The sequence below is a fragment of the Oryx dammah genome, unplaced genomic scaffold (assembly GCF_014754425.2).
Source record: "Oryx dammah isolate SB20612 unplaced genomic scaffold, SCBI_Odam_1.1 HiC_scaffold_14, whole genome shotgun sequence".
Lineage (NCBI taxonomy): Eukaryota > Metazoa > Chordata > Mammalia > Artiodactyla > Bovidae > Oryx > Oryx dammah.
Genome location: NW_024070198.1, coordinates 46,019,702 through 46,043,360, shown reverse-complemented (window position 1 = coordinate 46,043,360; position 23,659 = coordinate 46,019,702). Strand labels below are relative to the sequence as shown.

At 52.9% G+C, this 23,659-nt stretch overlaps 1 protein-coding gene across 3 annotated transcripts in view; it reads right to left on the bottom strand.

The window, feature by feature from the left end:
• PTPRE (protein tyrosine phosphatase receptor type E) overlaps positions 1-23,659 on the bottom strand; it is a 179,376-nt gene that overhangs the window by 32,325 nt on the left and 123,392 nt on the right. For 2 of the 3 annotated variants that reach the window (XM_040254775.1, XM_040254776.1), the window contains 4 exons: positions 13,773-13,903; positions 8,053-8,152; positions 7,698-7,771; positions 4,479-4,615 (listed from right to left, as the gene is read on the bottom strand). In XM_040254775.1, coding sequence (XP_040110709.1) covers positions 4,479-4,615; positions 7,698-7,771; positions 8,053-8,152; positions 13,773-13,896 — 435 coding nt within the window. In that variant the 5' untranslated portion in view covers positions 13,897-13,903. Of the gene's footprint in view, positions 1-4,478; positions 4,616-7,697; positions 7,772-7,865; positions 7,947-8,052; positions 8,153-13,772; positions 13,904-23,659 lie in introns of those variants that run through there. The other variant, XM_040254777.1, reaches the window with a different exon arrangement.

The window sequence follows — 23,659 nt, the reverse complement described above, 5'->3', positions numbered from 1 at the left end:
AACCCACCTAGCATCAGGTGACACCAAGACCATCCCTCCTGCTCTTAGATGAGCAAACAGAAGCCCAAGGTGGTGGCGGAGTTGTCCAGAGTCGCCTGCCTGGCGAGCAGCGGATAGTGGGAGGGGACCTGGAGCTGGCACCTGGACCCCGAGAAGGACACTATCTTCCTTGAAGTGTGGGGACAAGCAGGGGCTTCCGGGGTCTGGTGATCAGGGCCCAGGAGACTGGGGCCCAGCCTGGGGTCAAAGTCCTGAGTCAGGGCCCCCTTCTCCCAGGGCGGGAGGTTTCTCTACCACAGACTCAGCCCCTGCCAGCCCGTGTCCTCTCCCCAACTCCACACCCAGTGGCCACAGGCAAAGGCTCTGCCCAGGTCAGTGTAGAGGCCAGCCCGGTGGGCGCCTGGGCAAGGCCAGTGGGCAAGGTCTCCGCCAGGCCAGTACCTCCACTGCCACGGGGAGCTCTTGGCTCTTCATCAAAGCTCTTAACACTGAGCTTCCTGACCAAACCTCAACATGAAACGTGTTACCACGTTCTAGAGCCTTCTCTTTTTCACCTCAAAGCTATTTTTGACCTCAGCCCTGAAAATAAAAGAGGCATGGGACCATCATGGCGGGGGGAGGGGGCGCATGACATGACGGGTTAGTTAAAACCCACAGAATGTGCAGCTCTGGCGCCCTGATCTGACCTGCAGCTGTGATCACGAGTCGATATTGATTCATCGGTTGTGACGAGGGTAACACACTCAGGCAAGACAGCGATCACCAGGAAACTGAAGGGAAGAACACATGTCCGGGAACCTGGTACTTTCTGCACAATTTTTCTGTAAACCTAAATCTGCTCTAAGAATGCTCTGTTACAATTAATTTATTAAAAAAAAAAGCCTCCCTTTTCCTCGGAAGAAGAGGGGGATACGGGGCGGGGCTGCAGGAGTGGCGTGGAGACGCCCGAGTGGTGAGGATGGACTGGGCTGTGACACCCCCAGCCGTGACCCGAGAACAGAGCCGGGACACAGGGTGACGTCCCGACTCCAAGGGCGGTGGCACAGGGGGCCACACGGCAACAGAGGCAAAGCGCCCTGGGCCCTGTACCCCGTTTCCAAGCACTCGGAAAGAAACAGCCCCTCCGAGCAGGCCAGCGTTTCTCCTGCTGTCAGCTACCCAGGGAATCACATCTCTGAGCTCTGACGGCTCAGGATAAATAGCGGGGCTCCTCGGGGGGTGCTCTGCCATTCCTGGGCCACTGCCCATTGAGCCCAGAGTGAGTGTTATGCCTGTGGCCCCTGACGGATAAATAAACTGTGATCGATTGTTCTCTTATGTATGTTGACTGAAAAGGGTTGTTGGTTTGTCTGAGGTGAGGTTTCATAGTAGCTCAGTTGGTAAAAGAATCTGCCTGCAATGCAGGAGACCCGGCGTCGATCCCTGGGTCAGGAAGCTCCCCTGGAGAAGGGAAATGGCAACCCACTCCAGTATTCTTGCCTGGAGAATCCCATGGACAGAGGACCTGCCAGGCTACAGTCCATGGGGTCGCAAAGAGCTGGACATGACTGTATGACTAACTTTCCTTTCCTTTCCTCCTTTTCAAGGAACATGTGTGTCGCACACAAAGACACGCACACATTCCTTTCCCTCATCCTGGTGTGTACATGCCGGGCCCTCCCCTTGGGGTGCCTCCCTGGCCCTTCCTGCAGCACTTAGGGTTAGGTCAATTCGAGGCACTGGGCTTGAAATAACCCGCAGGGGAGGGACAGAAGCTCCTGGGAGGAGCTATCTGGAGAGAGACGCCTGCAGGACTCAACCAGGGGCCTGGAACAGCCTTTGCGAGCTCAGCATTCTACCACAGCGAGCGGACAGCCGACTGGACCATCATAGAAGTCGTCCTGAGCAGGATGGTGCTCAGACCCCTCTCCTGCAGACACGGGACACATGGCTTAGCTCTTTCATGGGCTGAGACACTCCTGCGGGGGCGGGGAGGGCCTTGTTTCACAGACGAGGAAACCGAGGCAGAGGTGCCGCACGTTGCCCAAGCCCTCCAGGCTGGTGAGAAGCAGGCCTGGGCAGGCACGTGGGCAGCCGGCCTCCTGCCTTGGTGCCTCCATCACCCCTCCAAAAGGCTCCCAGAGCCAGGGCCTTGTTAACTTCAAATTCATGTCACCTTCAATTGGCCAAGGCGCACCAGCCCAAACTCCTCCAGATCGACTACTCTGAGACCCATCCGTTTCCCGGCTCAGGACAGAGGGCGAGAAAAGGAAAAAGAGGCGTGTGCACCCATGGCAAGCGTGGGCACCTGCGGAGCCACACGTGGGCAGGTCGTGGTGGTCGCGATGCTCTTAGCAGGGGCTGCCCGCTCACTTGAGAGGAGCGGACTGGGCAGTTGCCCTGGTCTGGCAGTCGCTCAGGGTCCCCCAGAGCCAGGACCGGACTCCACGTCCTCTCTGGACTCTGATCTCTTGACCCTCCCTCTTGGCCCTTCCCTGAGCGGAGGCAGTGGGCAGGGGGGTGGCCGGGAAGGCTGCTTAGTGGCAGCAGTGGGGTAAGCAGGGCAAGGCGCTTGCTTTGGTTGCAAAGCGGAAAGGAGTATTCCGAAGAACCCAGGGGTTAAGAAAAAGCACGTTTGATTTCAATGTCTAAAAGACCCCTAAATTAACACACACACACACAAATCCATGACCAAAATATCAAACTATTAAGTAAACGCAGGATCAATTAACAGTGGGGTCACAAGCCCCGTTGGAGCTTGGGGTCACAGAAGACACCAGAGGGACCTGGTCTTTATTTACGATTATTAATTGCTATTTTGTTCAACATGGATGGCTTGGATCTATTTTTAAAAGCTGTATGAAAATAGTGTCTATCCAGACAATGAGGTGTTTTGGGGTCCCCTTATACACTGCATCTGGGGCAAGGGCCTAACCTGCCTGACTGTCTTTTCGGGCCCTAACTTCTGAGATTTGTGGCTCAGCCAGTGAGTTCTGACTCAGCCCTCCCTCTGCAAGGCCAGTCACCAGCCTCCACACGGAGAAACACAAATACCAGAGGAAACGGGATGAGAAGGGAGGTGGGGAAGCGGTCCTGCAGCCGCCAACTTGGATAGTCATTTTGAAAACTGGAGAATTAACTTCTGCTGTCAGGCTGAGAGGCTGCAAAACAATACTGCCTGGAGCTGTCTTTCACTATGACCTAATTTCCCCCCAAAAAGGGACACATTTGGAAACAATTAAAAGGAAGCAAGATAAAGGCAAAAGAGGACGTGTGTTAAAAAAAAAATAAGCCAAAAGTACAGTCTAAATGCGCCATCAGCCTGCTGTTCCTTCCACGGCTGCTTCTGGGTGAAAAGTCACTTGCCTGCAGCCGGAGTCACCCTGTCTTCAGAGACCACAATTGTACCATCTTTGCTTTTCACAAAGTCTGAGCCTCATACTTGACCTGGGAGGTCATTAAGGCATCTTCCCACCCGGCTCATTCATGATGAAGGAAACCGGCTTCCAGGAGACGAACTGACATGTCGGGGCCGGGGTGGCAGGGGCAGAGTCAGGACCAGGGGGCCCTCCTGCTGGAAAGCCGCCTGCTTTCAGGCTCGATGCTGGCGCGCGGACATTTATGAAATGGGGAAGATGCATAAACAGAGACTCATACATGACCAGGGATAAACACTGAGCAGCCAAATCCAAGACAACCTTTCCCAGTGTCTGTCTGTCTGCTTGTGTATCCAAGCATCTATTTGTCCACCTGTCCCTCCATCCCTCTATTGTTATCTATGCGCGCATCTCCCTACCCACCCACTTGTCTGTCTCTCTATGTGTCTGTCTGTCTAGCTGTCTGTCTGTCTCTCTACCTATCATCTCTCTGTCTAGCAGCTTCACAATTCATGGGACATTGAATATTAGCCACTCAAGGGGAGGTGTCACTATCGTACACTTGCATTTTTGTTGAGAGTTAGGAGGATCTGTTTGCTGCCAGCAGGCTGGACCAGTTGGTTAAATTCATCTTAGTTAGCTTTGACATTGTCATGGTTATCCAAAACAGCGGTAGCAGGACCAACACCCTGACTCAGCGGTGGAGGCAGGGTGATGTCCCCTCTCGGCCGCCCCCTTGACCGTCTAACTGAGGTTGTGCAGGATGGTCCGAGGGCTCTTTAGCGCTCAGCATCAAACTGCCACCCCACGGTCCGCTCGTCCTGGTCTTGCACATCACTGGGATAACGGCGCTGCCTTCTTACTTGATTCAGAACTCAGCGCTCAGGGTGTGTGACTTGGAAGGAGGCTCTGAAGCTCCCCCTCAACCATCTCATCTTATCAATGGGGATGAGGGTCAGTGGAGGGCACCGCGGCAGAAGCCGGGTTTCCTCGGAACCCCGGTTTGGGGGCTGCATCATGGTGGATGTGAGCGTTCTGCGCCTTTGGGGTAATTTATCATGTGAGACAACACCCCACATCCCAGCTTCCTTCCACGTGACGAGACAGAGGGCCCAGACTCACATTGAACTCCTCCCGAAACCGCTTGCAGTCGTCTGCCGAGCGGGCACGGATCTCGTCCTCCAGGTGTGCCACGGGGATGGGGAAGTACTTCTTCGGCCCCGACGGGGACCTGCTGAGAAGCATCACCCTCTGCTGCTCTGTGGGGTCAACAGAAACGCAGGGCCATTGAGCCGTGCTCCCAGATGGGCGGGTGACTTACTAACCAGACAGACGGACAACCTCCTGGAGGAATGACGCAGCTGGAGGGGCATGTTCCTCTCAGACCATGAGCAGCTGAAGGCAAGCTCTGTCTCCTACAATATACCCTCATCACTCATTGTGACGGCTGGACAGCCCCCTCTGGCTGGTGTTACCTGCTCTTGCCTACCAGAGATGCCTTATCCTCCCAGCTCACTCACCTACCCACCCAGCTGTCTTTGTGCCTGCCCCCTGCTCCTTCTACAAAGGACTTAGGCACCTTTACACTCCAGGCTTGGAAGAGAGTTGAGTAAGGACAGGTTTCTGGGCACAAACTGGTAACACACTGGGAAGCTGTCCAGTTAGGAGGGCCCCATGGGCACAAACTGGTAACATACTGGGAACCTGTCCAGTTAGGAGACCCCCATGGGCACAAACTGGTAACATACCGGGAAACTGTCCAGTTAAGAGGCCCCCATGGGCACAAACTGGTAACATACTGGGAACCTGTCCAGATAGGAGACCCCCATGGTCACAAACTGGTAACATACTGGGAACCTGTCCAGATAGGAGGCCCCATGGGCACAAACTGGTAACATACTGGGAACCTGTCCAGTTAGGAGACCCCCATGGGCACAAACTGGTAACATACTGGGAACCTGTCCAGTTAGGAGGCCCCCATGGGCACAAACTGGTAATATACCGGGAAACTGTCCAGTTAAGAGGCCCCCATGGGCACAAACTGGTAACATACTGGGAACCTGTCCAGATAGGAGGCCCCATGGGCACAAACTGGTAACATACTGGGAACTGTCCAGATAGGAGACCCCCATGGGCATAAACTGGTAACATACTGGGAACCTGTCCAGTTAGGAGGCCCCCATGGGCACAAACTGGTAACACACTGGGAACCTATCCAGTTAGGAGGCCCCCATGGGCACAAACTGGTAACACACTGGGAACCTATCCAGTCAGGAGGCCCCCATGGGCACAAACTGGTAACATACTGGGAACATGTCCAGTTAGGAGGCCCCCATGGGCACAAACTGGTAACATACTGGGAACTGTCCAGATAGGAGACCCCCATGGGCATAAACTGGTAACATACTGGGAACCTGTCCAGTTAGGAGGCCCCCATGGGCACAAACTGGTAACATACCGGGAACCTGTCCAGTTAGGAGGCCCCCATGGGCACAAACTGGTAACATACCGGGAAACTGTCCAGTTAAGAGGCCCCCATGGGCACAAACTGGTAACATACTGGGAACCTGTCCAGATAGGAGGCCCCCATGGGCACAAACTGGTAACATACTGGGAACTGTCCAGTTAGGAGACCCCCATGGGCATAAACTGGTAACATACTGGGAACCTGTCCAGTTAGGAGACCCCCATGGGCATAAACTGGTAACATACTGGCAACATGTCCAGTTAGGAGGCCCCCATGGGCATAAACTGGTAACATACTGGGAACCTGTCCAGATAGGAGGCCCCCATGGGCATAAACTGGTAACATACTGGGAACATGTCCAGTTAAGAGGCCCCCATGGGCACAAACTGGTAACATACTGGGAACCTGTCCAGTTAGGAGGCCCCCATGGGCACAAACTGGTAACATACCGGGAAACTGTCCAGTTAAGAGGCCCCCATGGGCACAAACTGGTAACATACTGGGAACCTGTCCAGATAGGAGACCCCCATGGGCACAAACTGGTAACATACTGGGAAACTGTCCAGATAGGAGACCCCCATGGGCACAAACTGGTAACATACTGGGAAACTGTCCAGATAGGAGGCCCCATAGCCTTATCTTTGTAACAGATAGTCCTGGTTAACAAAGGTAACAGCAGTAACCGTTGCAACAGTTACTCAAACCCCATCAGCTCCAGGAGAAATAAGAGAAAGCACCCTTGGGTTTTTGAGGGGGAGGGGCTAGAGGCTTCGAAAAGGACAAGGGCCAGACTTCAAGGGGGTCTCCAGACAAGCTGCCTTCACAAACTCAGCGAGACAGACAGCGACCCCCGCGGCACGTGCTTCTCGTCCTGGAGAAGGAGCCGCTGTCCTCCACGAGGCCACATCTCTCTGCTGTCCCTGGAGGCAGGGCCGGTCCCCGCCTGCTGAGCTGTTCCTACGCTCAGTCAAGAACTACCACCAAGGGCTCACCCCTCCCAGAGACAACGCTCCAGAATGAGCTAGGCAGCCTTGCTAGTCATACCCTCCTCACCCCACCCCGGCTGTTGGGGCGGGCGGGGCGGGAGCAGGAGGCAGGAAGGAGGAGCCTGGAGGCCATGTGCCATCATCTAAGCGTGGTCTCGGGTTCCCCCGGCCCCGCAAAACTGCCCTCCTGGGTCTGGCCGAGGTCCCTTGCTGCTGAGAACTCTGCAGAGTCCTGGGTCAGTTGTGCAATTCAGGTGAAGTCTGACAGCACCCCTGTTCCCCCAAACCACGGAACCAGCCGGCAGCAAGCTGACTGAGGAAGTCAGAGTCACTGGTGTGAACTGGTATTTTTAACAGCTTCTGCCTCACTCACCTCTCTTGGACATCTCAACACGTGGGAAGAAAACCAATGTGCCTTTGTAAAGGGGCATCTACAAGTTAGCAGCTGAATTTGGAACCTAAAAACAATGGTAGGGAACGCCCCTGACCCTCCGCGTTGTTCTGTCAGTTCCCTTCTGACCTGAAAAGCAGTGCGGATTCGGGGGCAAGGAGGGCCCTTCTGAAAAGGTTGTTGATGAGCCCACCTGTCTCATCGAAGGCTGATCTAAGATGCCTCAATAAATGTTAGATGTTTCAAAATCCTGTAAAAACAACAGGATGTGAAATGCCGTCTCCCTACAAAGCCACAAACTGAAATGCCTCAAAACGTCTGTTTCACATCGGAGAGAAGATGACGAAAGCTCTGCAACGGGGAAGCACTGACTATAAAAGACAGCATGATGCCAGGTAATGCCAGATGAGAGTCGCAGGGCTGGAGGGGTTTATCGTTTAAACTTTAAGCTGCGAGGAAGGCACGCCTCCGCCCAGCTCCGTCTGGGTCCCCCTTACCTTGCTCTTCAAGGATCCCGTTGGGCATCTTCTTGTCGTTGGCACTAACCACCGCCTTCCTCTGCTTCCGGAACCTTAGAGACACAGACCATTAGGGGGTCAGTCCAGGGAGCCAGCCCAGAGCCCCCGGGGTGACCCAGCAGGGGATACCCAGCAGGGGATACCCACCAGGTGAGCCGGGAGAAGCTGCTTCTGCTGCTCATGGCTGAGCTGCTGCCCGCCCGGGTCCCGGGTCCCTGCCCGCTGCCCTGCCCTAAGCCACCCGGCCCCGCCCTCCCGCCCCGTCACAGCCTCCCTCTCCGCATCATTTCCTCCCCAGCAGGTTGGGGCGAGTCAGCGGCCCGGACACTCCTACCTGAAGAAGTAGGCGGCGAGCAGCAGAAAGAGCAGGAAGGCTAGCAGCGGCAGCAGGAGCCAGGCCAGCAGGGGCTGCAGTGCACCGGGGGCCGGGGGGCCTGGGGGAAGCGGGCCCCCCGTCAGGACTCCCCCAGGAGGGCAGCGGGGGTCTGGGCAGGGGCGGCCCCCAGCACCAGGCTCATGGTGTGCCGAGTGGCCCCCACCCCAGCAGCCCCTCTTGCTGACGCCAGGCCTCGCTTCCCAGGCCACCCATCCGTCCATCCCATCAGCCCTTCTTCCCGGACACCAGCGCCCCGCTTCACAGTTTGCAAAGCAATCCCTCCCTAGGGAGCCTTCTTCCCTGATACCAAAACCCCACTTAACAGTTTGTAAAGCCTGTCCTTCAACAGTCCTTCACCCTGGACACCAGCGCCTTGCTTTACACAGCTTGCACCTTCTCTCCTTCCAGAGCCCCTCATCTTGGATGCTGGCTCCCCGCGTCACAGGTTTGCCATGCAGTCCACCATCCTGGCCTCTGGTATCTGCCCAGGCGCCTCCACTTAGATGCACGGTGGTGTCGTTGAGAAGAGCCTGATCCAGGGATCCGGTTACCTGACCGGCCTGAGGCCCCCTGCTGCAGGGTCAGGGAGGGCCCAGACCTCCCTGTGGCCTGTTTCCCCAGGTCCTGGGCACCTGACGCTCCCCATAACAGGAGATGGAGGAGAGAGGGGGTGCAGACGTCTCCCTGCTCTGTCCCAGGATGGGTGGGGAGAGCCCCAGGCCTCCACACGAGCTCAGGGCACAGGTCAGCAGTCTGGCCCTCGGCTGGACAGAGAACTGTCGCCCCGTGGCGAGCTGGCCCCTCAGAGCTGCGAGCTTCCGGTCCGGCCTGCCCAGACTCACCTTCGCTCCACTTTCACCCCTTACCTCCATTGGCAGGTTCCCCCATCCCTGGACAAAACGTGGCTGCCCGCGACCTGCCTCCAAGCCCGAATTCCAGCCGGCTCTGGGGGCCTGGCTGCCACCCTCAGACCCCACCTCCTCCCCCGACGCTGACTCAGCTCATGCCTCCTCAGGATGCCCCCTCCTCACCAAAATGCCCTCACTCCCCAAGAAGCACCTCACATTCCAGGGCACTCCTGCAAGGACCGGGGCTGAATGGCCCAAGCCCCCAGAGAGGGGCTGAAGCACGTGGACAGAAGCACAGTGGCAAATGGGATTCCCTGCTCTGGCTTTCTGTCAGATGTCACAGCTGCCTCTCTTCTGGAAGTCAGGGGCCAGGTGGGGACCCCCAGGCTCCCCCAGGCTCGGGGGGAGCTCGGGGGAGCTGGGGGTGTGCGTGTCTGTCTTGCTGGACTGGACACGTCTCAACCCCAGCCCACTGGGACCAAGGAAAGATGCAGCTCAAGAGCTTAATTCTCTAATTCACCAAAAGGAGAAATCTCCATTTTTATGTAAAAATAATCAGATTTTTAAATATCGGTGAGCAATTCAATCTAAATACAGTTTTGAAAGCCAACCTGGGCCTCCGCAGGCTGGGTTGTGTCCCACCCGGGGCCACCAATGGGCTCTGCATGGGAAGTCGGCGTGGTGACTAAGAGGAAATTTGAGTCACTTTCTGTTTTCATTTCACACTGAGGTAGCTCAGACTGGGTGGGGCTGAGGGTCCGCGTGGGGGGAGCAGAGGAGGGCTTTCCCGGAGGTAAGTAGGCTGGTGGCCCACTCGGGGCAGCCTTCCCCCCAAATCTCCCCCAACTCTATGCAGCCAGTACTCCAAGTCAGGTGTGGACAGATGTTCGTGCAAACACACACGCCCACACACCTAGAGGTGTGCACGTGTGTGCACTGGCGTGCACGGAATCTGGTCCTGGAAATTAAAAGTTGGGGGCTGTCCTGGGAGTTCTGGCCTCAGCAGTGCGTCTGTGTACTTCAACTTGTGCAGACTGCCCGCTGGGATGGACGGCCCTGTGAGGCAGGGCTGGGCAGCAGGGGGTGGGGCAGCCGCTTGGTTCTGCCTCAGCCCTGGTGTGCTAAGTCACTTCAGTCATGTCCGACTCTGTGCAACCCCGTGGACAGTAGCCCACCAGGCTCCTCTGTCCATGGGATTCTCCAGGCAAGGATCCTGGAGTGGGGTGCCACGCCCTCCTCCAGGGGATCTTCCCCAGCCAGGGATCGAACCCACGTCTCTTACGTCTCCTGAATTGGCAGGCGGGTTCTTTACCACGAGCGCCACCTGGGCAGCCTCTGCCCCAGAGAGCTGAGTTATCAGTCAGTCATTTTATTTTTAGGTGAGCCTAGGACTGGGGGCTCCCTAGGCAATGGCACCCCACTCCAGTACTCTTGCCTGGAGAATCCCATGGACGGAGGAGCCTGGTGGGCTGCAGTCCATGGGGTCGCTAAGAGTCAGACGCAACTGAGCGACGTCACTTTCACTTTTCACTTTCATGCATTGGAGAAGGAAATGGCACCCTACTCCAGTGTTCTTGCCTGGAGAATCCCAGGAACGGGGGAGCCTGGTGGGCTGCCGTCTGTGGGGTCGCACAGAGGTGGACACGACTGACGTGATTCAGCAGCAGCAGCAGCAGGACTGGGGAGCCAGTCACCCTGGTGGTGCCCCTGGTGCCCCCTCCAGATGCATCAACACCACTGTGACATTTCTTCCCTACTTTTGGGCCAAGTGTGCTCTGCTGGGTTGAAATGTTTTGCTAAATGATCCTGCAGGTGCTGAGCCCTGGGCCAGCAGAGGCCAGCTTCTCTCTGCCTGGCCCAGGGAAGCACTGTCCTGAGGGTCCCAGGCTGCAGTGCTTGCCAGTGACCCGGTACCCAGAGGAACAGCTTGGAACAAGGCAGCGTGGTGAAGGCAGCTTCTATCTGCTGCCATTTCTGGTCTTCCTTTTCTTTTCTGTGGCTGTGGATTTCTCTGGAGTTTCAACATGAAGACGGTGCAGCTAGTTGCCAAAGATGGTCAGGTGCCTGGAACTGCTCTCCTGGCTGGAGACCTAGGTCAGCAGGGAACCTCAATTCTCCCCACTCTCAGGGGCCTTTGTAGGAGGTTTGTTCAAAGTCAGGAAATCACATGTGGCCCTCAGGCTGGATGGGGCTTGAACTCCTGACCCCAGGCTGAATGGTACCAACTCTAATCACCTTGGTGTACCTCTTTCTGGAGGGAAGTTGATAATTTTTGTTTTCCCGAAGGTTCGCCATGACCAAGTCGTGATGCTTAATTTCATGGGTCAACTTGACTGGCCACAGAGTGCTCAGATAATTGGTCAATATATCTGAGTAATCTGGGTGTTTCCAGAGGGAGGCTGTTTGGATGAGAATCAACGTCTGAGAAAAGCAGACTGCCCTCCTCACGGTGGGTGGGCCACATCCAATCAGTTGAAGGTCTGAACAGAACAAAAAGCCAGAGCCTCCCCGTGAGTAAGAGGGAATTCTTCCTGCCTGACTGCCTCCAACTGGGGCATCACGCCTTCTGCTTCTAGAGCAGCCTGCCAGTCTCTGGACTGAAACTAGAGCACTGGCTCTGCAGATTTTGGACTTACCAGCCTCCACAATCGAGCAAGCCAGTTCCTTGTAACAAGTATAGGTACAGACATAAGTGTACATCTCGTGGACCCCATTTTTCTGAAGAACCCTGACCCATATACCAAGTGACGCCTATCACAGACGTCCTAGAGTGTCACATCTGGGAGTCTCGGGGGAAGGACGGGGTGGGGCTGGAGCAGCTGGATGGGACTGACAACAGCCCCAGGGGTAGGGGGAGGGGGTCCAGCCCCCTGCTAGTTACAGGCTCCTGCTGAGCCCACCACGGGCAGGAGCCAGCAGACACAGACAGGCCTACAAGTCCACCCGGGAGGCGTGGGGTGCCCAGGACGTCCCCATCAGCTCCTTGGGGGCTCGGAACTCACCCAGCGGGGTCTCTGTCTGTGTCAGGCACACACCCAAGAAGGAGATGCTAGAAGATGCTGGACAGCCAGCTCTCTGGGCGGTGAGCGTCTGGCCAGGGAACAGGCCGCCTACAGCACACTCTTCTGCTACGAACAGCCAACACTGAGGAGTCCTCTACAGCCCAGCACATTTGTCTGTCTTAATCCGCTCAGCACTGGCTGAAGTGGGTACTATCATCACATCTTGCAAATGGGGACAACGAGGCACAAGGCGGTGCAGCAACTTACTCAAGGCCGAGGCCACTCAGCTGCTCAGCAGCAGAGCTAGGTGTGAACACAGGCGGGCAATTCAGCAGCGTTTGTTCTTGCTTCTCCTCTTCTCTCCTTCCCTCCTCTTCTTTTAACTTTGTGTGGCATTTACTTTGTCTTATGGAGGTGAAATTTACCAGCTATAAAACACACCCATTCGGAGCACGCAATTCAATGTGTTTTAATAAATTCACAATCGTGCAGCCATCACCACCATCCAGCTTTAGAACTTCACCAACCCATTGAGATCGCTCCTGCCCATCTGTGGTCGATCCCTGTCCCCTGCCCCCACTCCCCAACCTCCAAGCCCCAGTCAGCCACTCGTACACAGCTGCCTGCAGTGATCAGCCTGTGCCGGGCATTTCGCTCGTGTGGGACCATATGACGTGTGCTCTTCTTTTCCCTGTCTGGGCACCTAGCATGTTTTTCTTGCCACATGTATCCAACATTCTTTTTCCTTTCCTCCTTTCTAACTTCCAACGTATGAAATCAGTGACAGGCTAGAATAAGAAACCCCTGTGGATCTGCCTCCAGACTTTCTTGGATCAACCCTGTGAGCCCACAGCCCTGCCCACCTCCTGCCCGGCCACCCACTCTTTTCCAGGTCACCCCTAGACACCCCATCCCTTTCTTCTGCATACTCAAGTATGCATCTCTAAAAGGTACAGACGCTTTGTTGTTCAATCACTAAGTCGTATTCGACTCTTTGTGACCCCACGGACTGCAGCACACCAGGCCTCCCTGTCCATCACCAACTCCCGGAGTTTATTCAAACTCATGTCCATCGAGTCGGTGATGCCATCCAACCATCTCACCCTCTGTCGCCCCCTTCTCCTCCTGCCTTCTGTCTTTCCCAGCTTCAGGGTCTTCTTCAATGGGTTGGCTCTTCACATCAGGTGGCCAAAGGACTGGAGCTTCAGCATCAGCATCAGTCCTTCCAATGAATATTCAGGGTTAATTTCCTTTAGGATTGACTGGTTTGATCACCTTGCTGTCCAAGGGACTCTCAAGAGCCTTCTCCAGCACCACAGTTTGAAAGCATCAATTCTTCGGCACTCAGCCTTCTTTACGGTTCAGCTCTCACATCAGTACATGACCACTGGAAACACCACAGCTTGGACTATCTGGACCTTTGTCTCTTATTTTCTTTTAAATAAACACAACTACTATACCAATATCTCATCGTCCAAAATATTAACTTCTTAGTGAATGCCAGTGTTTAGATACCTGCTGTGGACTCATCAGTATTTGCTCAGGTTTGGTCTGAATTGGGTCCCGCACAGTCGAGTATTTTTCCTGCTCTCACCAGAGCTGATCCGACTCTCAGCCCGGGGCTATGTCTGCTGCCTTCTGAGTGCCCAGCTTTGCTCCGGTCAAATCCTGGGTACCTGTTCCTAGCCAGCTTGATTTACAGACTCGCAATGTCAGAAGCAGGCTGAGGAAGCCACTTACCTGCCCATCACCTCTCAAGCTCATCAGGAGGAGGGGCAGGGGGCCGTGGGAGCGGGAGGGCAGCGGGGAAGAGGCGGCGGGGTCTTACCTGCAGTTGTGGAGGTCCAGTTGCTCTGAGCGGTGGTGGTGGTGGTGGTGGTCTCGTTGCCCTTGAGAGCCTTGGCTAGGGGCAGGCTAACACCGGCCAGCAGGAACGGACAGAAGGGCTCCATAGCGACCCTGGAAGAGGCAGGAGGGGCTCAGAGGACTCACCACCGCCCACCTGGGGCTGGCCAGCCTCCACAAGGCGGGAAATTCAAGGAAGACACAGAGGGATCCAGGAAAAAAAAAAAGGGTGGGCTGGGGATCAGGGTGGCCTGGGGGTGCTTTGGGAGAGGTCTGTCTAGCAGGAGAGGTCTGTGTACCTGCACGATTTCCACCTGCACTCGGGAATTAATTTCAACTTAGAACAAGCCTGGTTAGGAACTCCATAACTACCCTTAGGTTATAGACGCTCGTGCTGTTCAGGTTAATTTCCTTTTTTGTTTGTCTATTTTAAGGGGGAGAGAGGAAACAAACAAGAACTTGGACGTGCCTGGGGAGAAAAAACTCTGAGAACAACACGCCATCCGGGATTCTGAGCGGCAGCTTCACAGCCCTTCAAAGAGGCGGCTCAGCCTGGCTTCTGGATTGCCGCCGACGGTAACTTGCTGAACACGTAGGAGCAGTTCGCTGCCCGCCGGCACACGGCGGAGCGTTCCTGTGCTGCCTCACGGCAGCATCACTGCCCTCAGGAAGGATCGCAGGCTCAGGGAGGAGCGGGTTGATCAGCCTGTGGTTACAGGACCGGGGGGTCGGGAGTGGGGCTCTGGCCACCTGCACAGGATCCAGCCCTGCTGTCCCCGTGGTCAGAACCACAGCCACAGCCTGGCCCTTATGCCCAGGTGCTGGCCTGGATTGCCTCCCACCCGAGCTACAGGAAAAGTTTCCCGAACACTTCCAGCCCCCGGTCATCCACTGGTCCCCACTCCAGAGCCTCACTAATTGTCATAAAGCCCAGCTCTGTCCCCTCACTGGTGAGGTGGGAGCGGTGACACGGGGGTGAGGTTCTGGCGTCCTGTCGCTGCTCCTCTCAGCCGAGCACTTGGCCTGCAGTGTTCATGCATCGTCTCATCTAAGCTTCTCAACTCCTGGCTGACAGCCTTGCGTCTGGCTCTGCTCGGGTCTGAGCTCTCAGGGGAAGCAGAGGGAAGCCCCCGCCTGGGGCAGGGGGCGATCAGCTCATCTGGCAGAGCCACTTGGGCACTTTGGGGCAGAGGAAAGTATCTATTGGGTGGATGGATGGATGCACTGGGCAAGCCTGGACCGTGACATGGCTAAACAGAGAAAAAGGCTCATGAGACCTGCAGGACGTCGCCTGTGACTCCCACTTGGCGCTGCAGTTTGCCAAGACACCACAGGCCCTTGGGAATCCTGACATGACCTCTGAGTGGTGGAGAAAGCCCTCCTACCCCGCCTGCTCCCTGCAGGTAAAGGTGGGCAGTGGCACCTGCCGAGCGGGATCTGATGCTGCCAGGGCAGGCGCATCCTCTCTCCTGGACAACCTCTTCCGTTTCATCCATAAACCCATTCATGGTCAGCCTGGGTGCCCAGGCCCATAGGCAGCACTTTCCAGCAAGAAGCCTCTCTCAGAAATATGAATGGGCCGAAGCCAAGAAACACGGTTCCTCATAATCTGAGAGAGCTTCTGAGCGAGCGCAAAAAAAAGTACCAATCATCTCTCAGCAATCACCGCTATTAGAACGAGACCATTCTGAGCGCATCTATGGCAATTATCCCCGAGCAACTACCATCGTCCCAATCAACACTTCCAGTCCCTTCCTCTCTTTTTTTTTCTTTCCAAAATACATTTCAGATTTAGAAAGCAAGCCATACGCACAAAATAGCTCTCATTCTGTGAGCGCCTACTGTGTGCTAGACCTTTTCTATGGGTACCAGACCCTCAATTATCCCTCCAGGACTGAGAAACTGAGGCCCCTTGGGGGAACCGGCTCGAACTCTGTTCAGAGGAAATGCAAGAGCCCCGAACAGAACCCAGAACAATTGGACGCAAAAGCTCTCAACCCCTGACAGGCAGCTCGGCATACAGTGCATTAAATACATTGTTACTGAGTACTGTCACGGTGCTCTTAATATATGGAAAAAAAGTGGCACAGATACACAGTGGAACGGAACTCATTCCTCTTACAATGAAATAAGGCCACTTACAGCAACGTGGATGAGCCTAGAGATTATTATACTCAGTGAAGTAAGTCAGAGAGAGACAAACGTCATGATCTCACCTATGTGGAATCTAAAAAATGATACAAATGAACTTATTTACAAAACAGAAATAGACTCACAGACACAGAAATCAAACCTATGGCTACCAAAAGGGAACAAGGGGCGAAAAAGAAATAAATGAGATGTTTGGGATTAACATATACACACTATTATACATGAAATAGGTAGACAACAGGGGCCTACTATAGAGCACAGGGAACTACATTCAATATCTAGTAATAAACTATAATGGAAAAGAATCTGAAAAAGAAGACCCTGATGCCCGGAAAGATTGAAGGCAGGAGGAGAAGGGGACGAGAGAGGATGAGGTGGTTGGATGGCATCACCGACTCAATGGACATGAGTTTGAATAAACTCCAGGAGTTGGTGATGGACAGGGAAGCCTGATGTGCTGCAGTCCATGGGGTCGCAAAGAGTCGGACACGACTGAGCGACTGAACTGAACTCAACTGAATCTTATATATATATAAGAATATATATAAAACTGAATCACCCTGCTGTGCACTTGAAACTAACAGTATTTTAAATTAATGATACTTCAATAAAGAAATAAAAAAAAAAAGAAATGTGATCACTAAAAAATACTTGAGTAAACTGTAATTAATTAGAAAGTACTAACTGGTTTAATATAACACAGAGAGGCAGAACTCCTAGGCCGAACATTCTTCTCACCAACAGGTCAGTTTAAAACCCCTCTCTTCCAAATGCTCAGCGGTCCACGGGGAGCCCAGACAAGACTATCCCATCGGGTATCAGCCCCCGTGAGGTCTGCAGGTGTCTCTGGGAGCAGCAGGTGCTTTGCTCAGTAGGACCAGCAGAGGGCACTAAACACTCAGCTCAGCCCAGTTCAGTCGCTCAGTCGTGTCCCACTCTTTGAGACCCCATGGACTGCAGCACGCCAGGCTTCCCTGTCCATCACCAACTCCCCGAGTTTACTCAGACTCATGTCCATCGCGTCGGTGATGCCATCCAACCATCTCATCCTCTGTCGTCCCCTTCTCCTTCCCAACTTCAATCTTTCCCAGCATCAGGGTCTTTTCCAGTGAGTCAGCTCTTCGCATCAGGTGGCCAAAGTACTAGAGTTTCAGCTTCAGCATCAGTCCGTCCAGAGTTCAAATCGACCCCACCACCTAGAGTCTGGGAACCGAAGCACTTACACCGTGTGCCCAATGACACCCTGCCAGTCCCCGGCTGTTCACCCCAAACGGTTTACACAAGCTACCTGATAAACACGAATCAGTGCAAAAATAACGCTTCAAACAGTCATCAAACCCACACTGAACTTTAGCGATTTGCACTTAATCCGGACTTGTGTGCCCACCAAACGTTAAGTGCTGTGGGGCGTGGGGCACGCTGCTCTGTGGAACTGAGATCATCGAAACGGCTATTTCCAACAAAGTAGACTTTGTTTCTACATCCATCAAAGTCAGCCAGCTATACCCTGGATTAAAATTGCCCCTTTAACTCCATCTGATGCCTTTGTAATACTCTTCTGTGGGGAATGACTCTGGGGCAGGTAGATGCTGGTCCTGGAAATGGGGAGATGAATAAGGCCCCGTCCCTGCCCTAGAGCCGCTCCAGGGAAGGGTGAGCAGGAAACAAGGCCCCCTCCCAGGCCCCACCCCCAGCTCTGGACGTAACGCCGCAGCCCCAAGGAAGGCAGGTGAGGGCTGTGCTGCGCCTGGGAGGTAGCAGAGGCCGGGCGCAGAGGGGTCCAGCCAGGACACAGCGGGGAGGGACAGAGGCTTGAGGGAGGCGGACACTGACCTACAGTCCAGAGAGGGGACGGCTTGCTCTGCTGGAGCTCCAGTATGGGAAGGAAGCAGAGAAGAGCAAAGGTAGAAAGACGGGGCTGCACTGAGAAGGCCCTAGAGTGCCAGGTTAAAGGGGCTGGCTTGGTGCTTGTTTTCCGTCAACAGCCTACATTACTAGAGTTCCCTGGTGGTGCAGTGATTAGGACTCAGCACTTTCACTATCGGGGCCCAGGTTCAATCCCTGGTTGGGGAATTAAGACCGCCCCCCCCTTCAAGCCGTGTGGTGCAGCCAAAACAAAACAACTCCCCTCCCCAAACCTATATTAAGAGAACCACTGGGCGCATTGAACAAAGATGCCAGCTCCTGGGGCCTAAGTCCAGATTCCAGATGTTTGAAATCTAAATATATGCAGAGTGATGGGTCTCACACAGACTGAAGCGGATAGGCTTGACCCTGAGCAAGGAGCTACCAGGAAGGTTTCCAGAGTGAGCACTAGAAGCCTTCATGAGCCACCCAAGATGGGGCTGGGGGCTGTGGGGGTGTGGGGGGTAAGCCTCTGCTGCCCCAGCGTGGTCCTGGGAGCTTGTTAGGAACTCAAGGCCTCTTACCCTTCAGGAGATCCCTGGGTGGTTTCTATGCCAGGCGGCGCTGGTGCAGTGCAGGAGGCCCAAGAGACTTGGGTTCCATCCCTGGGTCGGGAAGATCCCCTGGAGAAGGAAACGGCAACCCGCTCCAGTATTCCTGCCTGGAGAATCCTCATGGACAGAGGAGCCTGGCGGGCTACAGTCCACAGGGTGGCAAAGGGTCAGACACGACTGAAGTGACTTAGCACAGCACGTACATTATGACTAGAGACGTGCTGGTCTAGGCAACACTGAGTAGGTCTGGACTAAACCAGGACGCGGGAAGGGAGGGGAGGTGAGCTATGAGGTGGGATCCAGGGGGTGGCAATCAGAGTGGGTGTCAGAGGGACCAGGAGGTGGATGGGAGGGGACTTCGTTCGTTAACTGAGACAGGGAGAGGGGCCCCAGGCTGAGGATAGAGGTCATTTTAGCTTGGAGCATGAAACAGGAACACAGGCTACCAATTCCTGAGCTCCCGTGACGTGTGATGGGCTAGCCGAGGGTCTGAGATAAAGCACCCCACAGACGCTCACCGAAATCCCCCGGAGAGTGTCCTGCTTTCCTGCGGGGAGTGACAAGTTGGTTTGCAAGGGGCTGTGGGCCATTCCAGTGGAGACTGCCAACAGGAGTGGGACCTGGCGCTTCGCTGGAAGGGAGGGGGGCTTATGTTCTTTCTGGGGGGCATGGGGAGGGGCAGAGGTGAGGTTGGAGTACTCGGCTCAGGAATGGGGAGGGGAGCTGGGGGGGGACCAGGGCATTTAGGGCTGGAGTCCTTGATGAGCTGGTGTCTTTGAGGAGGCGCTGCCTGGCTGACCCCTCTTGCCCAGCGGGGCCTGGAAGGAAGTGTCCTTCCCAGCTGGCCCTTGGTGTCCTGACAGACTGAATCAGACTGCCCTCTGCAGTCCAAAGAAGATAGTGCTTTCTTCCTTCTGCTTCAGCCCCTCACACATGGTTAAAACACCAGGTTCTACTGTTCTCAAGTATGACAACAGATGAGGTTCCTTCAGAGGGGAGCAGATGAGGATTTAGGAGCTATCATGCTGGGGATTCAAAGGCACTGCACTCAGGCCCTCAAGACGCACGTCCTGTAATTTCTCATCTAAACCAGGACTCTTTGGAGAGTGAAGGAGGGGCTAAAGCAACCACAGCTCTGTGCTTTCTATGCAAATTTGGAAAACTCAGCAGTGGCCAAGGGACTGGAAAAGGTCAGTTTTCATTCCAATCCCAAAGAAGGGCAAGACCAAAAAAGGTTCAAACTACCACACAATTACACTCATTTCACAAGCTAGCAAAGTAATGCTCAAAATTCTCCAAGCCAGGTTTCAACAGTACATGAATTGAGAACTTCCAGATGTTCAAGCTGGATTTAGAAAAGGCAGAGAAACCAGAGATCCAATAGCCAATATCCACAGCATCATCGAAAAAGGAAGAATATTAAAAAAAAAAAAAACTACTTCTGCTTCATTGACTATGCCAAAGCCTATGTTGGATCACAACAAATTGTGGAAAATTCTTAAAGAAATGGAAATACCAGACCACTTGACTTGCCACCTGAGAAACCTGTATGCAGGTCAGGAAGCAACAGTTAGAAGGGACATGGAACAATGGACTGGTTCCAAATAGGAAAAGGAGTACATCAAGGCTGTATATTGTCACCCTGCTTATTTAACTTACATGTTGAGTACATCATATGACATGCCAGACTGGATGAAGCACAAGCTGAAATCAAGATTGCCAGGAGAAATATCAACAACCTCAGATATGCAGATGACATCACCCTTATGGTAAAAAGTGAAGAGAAACTAAAGAGCCTCTTGGTGAAGGTGAAAGAGGAGAGTGAAAAAGCTGGCTTAAAGCTCAACATTCAGAAAACTAAGATCATAGCATCCAGTTCCATTACTTCATGGTAAATAGATGAGAAAACAATGGAAACAGTGACAGACTTCATTTTCTTGGGCTCCAAAATCAATGCAGATGGTGACTGCAGCCACAAAATTAAAAGACACTTGCTCCTTGGAAGAAAAGCTATGACAAACCTAGACAGTATATTAAAAAGCATAGACATTACTTTGCCAACAAAAGTCCATCCAGTCAAAGCTATGGTTTTTCCAGTAGTCATGTATAGATGTGAGAGGTGGACCATAAAGAAAGCTGAGTGCCCAAGAATTGATGCTTTTAAGCTGAGGTGTTGGAGAAGACTCTTGAGAATCCCTTGGGCTGCAAGGAGATCTAACCAGTCCATCCTAAAGGAGATCAGTCCTGAATATTCATTGGAAGCACTGATGCTGAAGCTGAAGCTCCAATACTTTGGCTACCTGAAGTGCAGAGCCGACTCATTAGAAAAGACCCTGATGCTGGGAAAGAGTGAAGGAAAGAGGAGAATCAGATGACGGAGGATGAGATGGTTGATTGGCATCACTGACTCAATGGACATGAGTTTGAGCAAGTTCCAGGAGATGGTAAAGGACAGGGAAGCCTGGTGTGCTGCAGTCCATGGGGTCACAAAGAGTTCATCAGTCATGACTGAGTGACTGAATAACAACAATGTGGTTTCTAAAATATTTAATTATTGAAGAGCATTTTGGTTGTATTAAAATGGAAATATATTAATAGTTATGTTCAAAACTAATTTTTTTTTAATTTTGAAAAATTCTAGAAAACAAAATTAACATATCTAAACACAGGTTCAGATGGTAAAGAATCTGCCTTCAGTGCAGGAGACCTGGCTTCGATCCCTGGGTCGGGAAGATTCCCTGGAGAAAGGAATGGCTACCCACTCCGGTATTCTTGCTTGGAAAATTCAATGGACAGAGGAGCCTGGTGAGCTGAAGTCCATGGGGGCGCAAAGAGTTGGACATGACTGAGTGACTGACACGTTCACTTTCACACTTCTCACACATTACAGCAATATTTTTGGAGAAAAAATAACCTTTTTATACTGACTATGTGAAGATAAAATGAGAATATGAACGCTTATTCTCAGCACATATTCACCAGCTCTAGTCAATTTCTTAGCTTTGTCTGTTCTTAATATGTTTCACTTTGAATATGTTTTTTAATATCCTTAATGTATACATTTCTTCATTAAATTGTAATTTTTTTCAAATTAGCATCTTGTGGGCTGTCATCCTTAAAGTGTTTTCTTCCTTGCTTGCTTTTGTAGGGATAGATTTTAATGCTTTCCTGTTCATAACCTATGTTTTCAATAACTGCAATTCTACAAAAATTTCCAAAGCTGAGAGCTTCTGGTTTTGCTTTGCGGTTGTGTTTTTTGGTGTTCTATTTGTTGACTATGTCTATTAAATTCTAATAAACTACTTCTATTTCCAAATCATTTAGAACAGAATAAAACCAAGAGGGGCTTGTTTAGGAAAAAAGTTTACCATCTTTGGATACTTAGATTGATTAACAAATCATTCTTCTAATGAAATCTGATGATGAGTAGAGAAGAGAAAATGCATGTTACAAGCCAAAGTATTTTAAAAAAAATTCAACATCAGCTTCAATTACTCTTGCAGCTATCAGCATTTATAAAGTCTAACATCTACAGCTTCTATTTAACTGATGGGACAGTTGGTTTGGACACAATTATAAATTTTTGTATATTGCAATCAGTTCCATGGGTGATACATTTACCACAAACACTAAGATTCATCAATATTGATATGATCCCACAATGCAAATAGCTGTATGATAGAGGTTGAACTCTCATCAAATTTGCACCCATCATGTCAGGCGCTTCCCTTTGATGGAGTGAATTTTCAAGTTGTGGCTGGATTCCATGAAATGGAAAAACAGCAGAATCACCATTGAAATTAACTGACTTTCTGTTTGAAAATGACTCTGATCTCCAACTGGCCTCGTCTGACGGTTTGTGAAGTTTGTCTTCTATGAGAGCATTAACACCTATCGCCTCACCTTCAGTGTGCGCACGGTGAAACTTGCAGCTGAAAACAAGTGAAATTAATGGAGAAGAGCTGTTTGATCTAAATGAAAAGGTCAACGCTTCTTGCATCTTCCATCCATCGTCCTTGGGCACAGTTCCTAAAACAGCCAGTCACTGAATGCTAATGCAGAAGTGCCCTGGGACTCAGGAAAATGGCAGTGACTAACGGTGGCGACCCCACGGTCCTCAGCATCTCTCCCTAAGGAGAAGGCACCCCGTGCTGAGGCCCGCCAGCCTCCATTGACCTCCACTCAGGAGTATGGACTACAGAGAAGAAGGTAGCCAACTTCAAGCACCTGGTGACCCCCGCTGGGTGAACCCTGGACCACACTGCATCCACCCCCCTGGGGTCGGCCATGGAGACGCCCAAAGATGAGGCAGGGTGGACTGGACCTCAGCGGCCAGGTTTACACGCACGTTTGATTTCCCAGACCTGAGTTCACTGGCTGCCTGAGTGAGCGCTGCAGACCTGCAGCTCTCTGTTCATTTGACTACTTGTTCATTCATTCTCTCTTCTTTCAGTGACATCAACCGAGTTGACTGTTCGTCAAAGTCTGGAGAGACAACCGGAGGAAACGACTACCTCCCTGCCTCCTTCAGAGCTTGTGTTTTGGTGTGATAAATGAAATAATGGAATAATTACCATGCAGAGCAGCTCTGACATGCCCAGAGGGGTGGGCACATGAGCTGGCAGCACCCGGCGGGGATGCCTGCCCCCCACTCCAGGGAGGGCTGAAAGGCTGTCTGGGGAGAGGGGTGTTTTCTCAGTGAGGAGTCGACCCGTCCAGGCTGGAGGCTGGGACGAAGAGCAGAGGGCATCACGAGGCAAGGGGGGCTGCGTGCAGAGAACGTGGTCCCTGGGAAGCCTGGGGATCTGCCCGGGATAAGGAGGACCAAGGGTCTCCCCTGGTAATGGTGTGGACGGTTCCCTTAAAGACATCCAGTAAAAGCTTCCCAGCAGGACTACGGGTAAAGTTCGTTCTGCTGGACAGAATGACCCCTGCCCTGGGGGCTTCCTGAGGGGGGAACGGCTCTCACGTGTGTGCCCATCTGGCACAGGGGGTGATACTCAGTGAACGAGGCGGAAGGAAATAAAACCCTTAGGCAATTCAGAGCAGCTTCCGTCTTCCCCGAGACTGAAAGCCTGACTGTGTTGAGTCTCTCTTTCTCTCTCTGTTTCTCTCATCCTTTCTCTTTCTCTCCAGGGATGAAGGCCTTTGCCAGAACACTTCGCCTCTCTGATCTTCCTTCCCAATTAGTAAATTAGGAGGATCCAACGAGATAACAAATGTGATTGAGTTTTGTCAACTGTAATGATCAGCCTGAGCC